This window comes from Poecilia latipinna, unplaced genomic scaffold (assembly GCF_001443285.1).
Source record: "Poecilia latipinna isolate Pla-1442-1.1 unplaced genomic scaffold, P_latipinna-1.0 Scaffold1500, whole genome shotgun sequence".
In the NCBI taxonomy this organism is placed as follows: domain Eukaryota; kingdom Metazoa; phylum Chordata; class Actinopteri; order Cyprinodontiformes; family Poeciliidae; genus Poecilia; species Poecilia latipinna.
The window spans coordinates 32,512-39,369 of NW_015114116.1; the positions used below are offsets into that span (position 1 = coordinate 32,512).

General features: G+C 38.1%; 1 protein-coding gene across 1 annotated transcript in view; it reads left to right on the forward strand.

Annotated features, from left to right (window-relative positions):
• kctd14 (potassium channel tetramerization domain containing 14) overlaps window positions 1-4,612 on the forward strand; it is an 8,780-nt gene extending 4,168 nt beyond the window's left edge. Inside the window, exons 2-4 of the mRNA XM_015057920.1 lie at window positions 1,384-1,608; window positions 3,450-3,584; window positions 4,145-4,612. Of these exons, the coding sequence (XP_014913406.1) occupies window positions 1,384-1,608; window positions 3,450-3,584; window positions 4,145-4,456 (672 nt within the window). The 3' untranslated portion in view covers window positions 4,457-4,612. The remainder of the gene's footprint in view (window positions 1-1,383; window positions 1,609-3,449; window positions 3,585-4,144) is intronic.
• Window positions 4,613-6,858: the final 2,246 nt, after the last annotated feature.

The following is a 6,858-nucleotide window of genomic DNA, read 5'->3' on the forward strand; positions in this document are numbered from 1 at the left end:
TACTTTGTGGTCACGTGCTGCAGAATGTCATGAACTTGTTTTTTCTTTCCACCTTGCAAATCCATGCAAAGTGGAAAGAAAATACTTTTTCTTATTGTGTCCCCTTGCAATAAATGTGCAAGTAAACTCTGGTTTATTTTGTGTACAGTCATAGGAGTTGCCTTTCCATTGACCTTAAAACTACTAAAAATGGAATTAGTTTAATAAAAACCTGTCAGTGGAAACACGTTTTTGTATCACAAGTAACATAATCAATAACTGGATGTTACTACTGGCAGAAAAAATGAAGACGACAGGAAGTAATTTGAGGCTGATGGTATATTTATTAATAATTTGTCACATGAACAAACGTATTCACATGTGATTTTAATGGGAACACTGCAATTGCAAAATTGTGTTTTTCAGACATTAGCAGAATATCAGTACATTTTGGAAACAGCTGGTGACAACTAGCTGCGTTTAAAGTCCTCATTGAAAACGTGTTTATGGGTTTTTAACAATATGGTGCAAGAAAATAGTCGAAAATGTATCTGACAGTTGGGTGTTCATGGTTGTTTTTCTAGTTTCCTTCAAAGGAAAAATAAAGGTAGCAGGAGACTGGACTGCACATGACTATCAGCAGGCACGAGGCTCCATAGCCAAACCTACCAGTAGGTGGCGGTATTACCCCGTTAATGTAAATAAAAATAGTGTAAATAGTTTGGATGTCTCTGTTATTTCTTTACCGACATAAGACGAAGCTAACTCACAAGTAACTTTGCAGAGAAATAAGTACTAGCAGATTATTGCACTTATAATAATCCGCCAGCCATGTTCAAAGTGAAAAAAATCTGCCATTTTTCTTCAATATTAAGACATTTTGACTTAAAACAAGCTCTTATAGCTTGTTGAAAAGTTAGTTATGTCTTATTTCAAGTAAAGTAGGATATTTGGACGAGAAACTGCTTTTCAATACAGGAAGCAATAATATTGATAACAAAAATATTTTACTATATATTTGATTCAAATTTTAACTACATTCACCAATTTAATTATTTCATTGAGTAATAAGTGAAGAACTTTAGAATGTTTCATTATTTATATGAGACATATGTTTCCAGTTTTATTAAATTGATCACATAACTATAATAAGTTATTTGTGGATTTATGTCACTCTGACACTTTTATTGCCATATTATCTGGAGCCTGTTGTAAGGAGAAAACGAAAAGAAAATGATTGAGTTGTTTTTAGAAGCAGCTGAGACCCAAATGGAAGCATGAAAAGGTGTAAAATGTTAATTTTAATCTCGCTCAATGCATCATAAATCCACATTCTTATCTTCAGGGCACTGAATTTATTCTGCCTGGTTGTTTTAAAACTCTTTGATTGTTTTCCTCCCTCAGCACTCCTCTGTGGTTCAGCTAAATGTCGGGGGTCACCTGTTCAGCACCACACTGAGCACGCTCAGAAGACACCCAGACTCCAAGGTGGCGGAGCTGTTCGGCTCGCAGCCCAAAGTCAGTACCGACGCTCAGGGACGCCTCTTCATCGACCGCGACGGTTCCCACTTTGGAGCCATTCTGGAGTTCCTGAGGTCGGAGAAGCTGCCGACGGAAAACATCCGGGAGGTCTGAGGCGCACACGATGAAGAGTTGCTTTTAAATCGCTCTGTAATAGGGCTGCAACGATTAATCAAATTAATCAGTTATTGGAATAATGATCCACTTATTTAGTAATGAATTAATCGTTAATTGGAGTGTACAGACTCAAAATAGGGTAAATAGGGAACAACAAACTCAGAGCAGCAATTGAGTTAAAAATGTACAGAAAATATAAACATTTTGCATTTAGGATAAACAAAAACATCTTTTTCTGTAGATATTTTCTACCCACATCTCCTTAAGTGACAGTTTTAGCTTGTGTGTGTGTGTGTGTGTGTGTGTGTGTATGAGCACAATGTGGTGGTAAGCTTGTGAGGTGAAACGTATTTTTTAGTTGTTTTTTAGGCTCTAATAGTTTTCTAGGCCGTTATTTAACTGGTCGAACGGGAAATTGGGAGGAGAGAGAAGGAAATAGCAGCAGCAGATTCCCCAGGACTGGGAATTAAACCCAGGTTGACAAACAAAACCTAAGTTACATCATAAACAAAACATAATTTGCAGTTTGTTGTAAAGCTTTTTTATAGCAGCAGACGACTCATGAGCTCAACAACACAAAAGCTTTATCTTTATTACAAAGTATTCATCCAAGAATCGATTTCTTCCTGTAATAGAAATTTTCTCATTAAATTCTGTTTTCATGGATTGTTCTTCTTTGTTCCCTTTTCTACAGTTTTTTATCTTAAATTGCACTGTTTTGTTAAGTTTGTTATATGATCTTGAATCCGTTATTCTAAATAATACAAAGATCACACAGTAGCTTTTATCTTTGATAAAACCTGTTTGTTTCTTATAACAAACAAACCAGATATAACAAGTTTGGGCTTCTTCAGGGTCCGAACTGAAAAGGTCCAAACGTGTTAAATCAGCTTTATGTTTGGTATAAAAACAGAATTTATCAAAGAAAAAAGGTAAATGGACTGAACTTATGAAGGGCCCTGCTAGTCATGTTGGCCACTCAAAGTGCTTCACACTGCAGTTGCATTTACACACCGACATGCAGGTTGGGGGGCAGCTTGCCACTAAGTGCCCCGCCCCAGGGCAACTCAGCATGTGGCTGAGGAAGCTGGAATCGAACTTACAACCTTCTGGTCACAAGACGACCACTCACCCTCAGAGCCACAGCCGCCCTGAAAAGGCCACCGCATGATCCTTTTGCTAATCTGTTTTAAAATTTGGTTTTAAACAGCATAACAAACAGCAATTCAGTGCAAAGGCTGACACAGCGGTTATTTGTGAAAAACTGGAGCAGAGGTGCCAGCAGCAGTGTGATTGCAGGGGTTCCCCCAGTGAATTATAGGCCTTGCGGCCCACCATGCTTCACTAGCCCCTCTGCCAGGCTAAGCCTTTGTTGTTTATGTTTTTAGGAAGATAAAAAACAAAAAAAAGGTCTCACAGAGCAGCCCTCTCCCACTCAACTCCTTCAGACTAGCCAGCAGCAATTAGCAAACACCTGGTGGAACTGAACATCAGCTGAGCTCATTAGGAGCTACTTCTCAGTGAAACGCTGGTAAAAATGTTGTCAAGAGGTTAATAGAGGAACCATGTTGTGAGGACTTCCCGAAGGCAAAGTTTCAGAACGAGCAGGATTTTTTAAAGAGACAGCGACCCAATTTCAAGGTGTTCAGCTACAACAAAAGCGAAGATAGTTACTCCATTGAGCTATAAAATGGCACTATGTGCCTGGAAAACACATAATTCTGCCCCTTTAAATGAAAAATCTGCAAAATCATCAGAATAATCGATAAATGAATCGATAACTATATAGCCGTTAGCTCCAGCCCTGCATTGTAACCCGTGTGTGTGTTCAGGTGTATACAGAGGCGGTCCACTACAACATCAAGCCGCTGATGAAACGTCTGGAGGAGACGCCTGAGCTGTTTGGGGAACTGGTGGGGAGACAGCAGTTCCTCTCCAGGGTCCCGCACTACAAAGAAAACATCGAGGTCAGCTACTTCCTGGTTTCTCATCTCCTTTTATCCCAGAACCAGTTTCCTGCTTACTTCATTTTGTTTCTGATGTAGAAAAATGAAAGTTTACATTTACAACAACCTCAGTCAAGTGGTTCCTAACATCACAGGTAGATGAATGACAAAACAAGAAACAAAATTAAGTTTGATATAAACCAATAATAATAAAAACAATAGTAAAATTTGGCAGTAAAGTAATAAAATAGTATGAATGAAAACCAAGACACACTTAATTTCAGCTGCAGCAATTTTCTCAAAACTTGAGTCAATTAAGTACTAATTCCCCGCCTTTTTTAAACTGTTTATAAATTAGGAGCAAGGCAGCGCTACTGCCTGTAGCTTATTTATTGTTGCCATAGAAACTCCATAGCAACTCTTATGAGAGCTAGTTAGGAAAGAGTATTCTACTTTATTCTGTTCTAGTGCATTTAATTAATAAAAGAACTAAGTCAGATTTTTATGCAACTAAAAAAATGAACTTACAATTAGCTACACATCAGCAAGAAGCCCTTATAAATGTTAAAATCTTCTGTTAGGTTCTGATCCGTATTGCCAGAGCGGAGGCAGTGGCCGCGCGCCGCTCCACCATCCTCATCTGCGTCATGCGGACGGAGGACGACCTGGGTTTCTATGACAACGCCGTAAACAGCCTGGAGGCCGGAAAGGAGTCTGCGGTGACGTTCGGGCCGTGGAAGGCCGAGCCGTCCGTCAGAGACCTGCTGGACTGCGTGAAGATGGACATCGAGAGTCGCGGCTACAACGTTAGCATCGAGGCTTACGTGCCCGAGCGCAGCTTCCTGTCCAAGAGCTACGACTTCTTCTACAAACTCACCTTCACCTGGTGGTGACGAAGCGCCCGCGGAGCTGTCTGTGGGTTCAAACTGAACGACTGCACTTTATTGCTTAATATATAATGAGCTGCACCTTGTGGTTTTCTTACGGAATAATGTTCAATCGAAATAAAATACACCGATCTTTTTTTAAAGGGGACCTGTTATGCAAAATTTACTTTTCTTCTTTATTTCTTTTTTTTAATTCAATGTTTGTCTTTAATGCTGCTAAAACCACCCAAAGAGGGGTTTTTTGGAAAAAGCTAATGTGTTTTTTTTTTTTTTTTTTTTTTTTTTTTGTTTTGTTTTTTTTTTGTTTGTTTTTTTTGGTGTCTGGAAAATAAGCCATTAAAAACAACAACAACAACAAAAACCCTCCTGATTGTTAAAGTTGCAGTATGTAACTTTTATAAAATATATGATTTTTAAATATTTGTTAAAACTATCACCATGTCTTGACATGATATGAGACACATGATGTGCTAAAAGATCCATCTTCCACCTTCTTTCTGAGCTATTAGCATCTGAAGAAATGCACTTCTCCCGACCAAAAATAACTAATCAGAGCCAGTAGGAAGGTCTTAGCGTTGTAAATCAGACTCATGAACGTGCTGCTAAATGTACTAATGGCGGAGAAACAACTTACTGTTACAGGAAAACTGTTCATGCTAACTAGCCTTAACATTCACAACAAGATCTGCTGATGGGGAGCTGTACTGTAGCACAGAACGAGATGCTCTGATTGGTTGTTTCTGGTTAGCACTGGGAGAAGGCTTAGAAGCTTGATTTTTTTTTGACAGATTATCTTTCTCATACTCTCAAGATATAGTGACACTTTCAACAGATATTTTAAAATATATATTTTTTATAAAAGTTACATGGCAACAGCACTGTGCTGTTACCTAGCAACCCAAGCTGAGATCCAGCATGTTTGGTCAGCTGGTTTACCACTGACAAAGACAATCGTTTTTTTTTTGTCGACTTATCATTCAGAAACGACTTTCTGCATTCTTGTTGGTTGTGCAGGAGGCTCCACTTCTGCCATTCAAAGGTGTACGGTTGTATAATTGTGCAGTCATTTTCATGTGCAAGTGTAAATGTTGAGTTTACAAAAGGGCGTGGCTAGATAAGCAGCTTATTTGGATTTAAAGTGACAAGAGGTCCTAAAACAGCTAAAAATAATTTTGTGATGATGTGATGAACATGTTTTGTGTAGGCCATAGATTTATCCTAACCTTTTCAAGGAAGCATAATAGGTCACTTTTAAGTTGGGCAATATTCGTGCAAAGTGTTTTATGTCTGTCGTTTTAACGTCAAGCCTACAGTCATCCTCTTCAAAATGTGTCGCTGACGTCACACAGCTGTTTATTTCATCGCTTTGAACATTTTCACAGCTTTCTGAGGGGATTTCACTGTCTGCAGACAATACTGCGTCAAACCCTCGACACTGGGCAATCCGCAGCTCACTCACAGATGAACCAAAATGTGTGAAGAGGCAAAAGATGAATCGTAAGCAGAGCAGCAGCCCCGGCGTCGGCCACGTAACATTTAAAAGCTGCCAAACCACATCCTGTCAGGATGAGAGGGGCAGAAATCTGCTGGTGTCCAACGGGGCATTGAATGCACCGCCTTAATTCTAGAACAAGACGTCGTGTCCTGTTAAGTGAAAGGGGAAATCACAGAGTCTGAATGTAATGTTGATTCAAACGTTTCAGTGGAGGAAATAAATATATTCTGGTGTCTCTTCTGCTGATTTAACTTCTTAGAAACAGTTAACAACAATGAATGCACAGGCTTTAAAAAACACATAGACACTTTGACTAAGAATAAGCGTCATAAAAAAAGTTTTACTTTCCAGTTGAAATGCCACCAGTGGAAAATCCTGGACTGTTTGTAAAAAAAAAAAAAAAAGAAAAGGAAAGAGCATTTTCATGTAAAAGAATCTGTAAATGTGTTTCATGTAATCAAATTAAGTCTATCCAAGCAGATATATTAACTTTATTAAGGTGTCGTGCTAAACAAACAGAAGTAAAGTAAGTTTGACAAACTTAATTTGAATACATGCAACAATTGAAGGCAATTTTTTAAACCTGGAGCTACATGCTCTTTTTTCAAAGAGCGGTGTCCTTTGTCATGTGGGGTAAAATCACAAAGTCAAAAGTTTTTGTGAACTGGGGAAAAAAAAGCAAATAAAATAATTTATTTTTTTCCATCATAGATCAAAAACTGGAAAGGATATTCCACATTAGCTGTATTAAATCAAGTTTAATATAAAAATAAATCAAGTTTTTTGGATTTCATTGAACAAATTTATTTGTAGTTATAAAAACAGGATTTGATATATTCATTGTTACATAAATAAATAACTGTTCTGGATGCAGTAAAGTTGCCTTTTCTGTGAATGATTCTGGAGAGACATA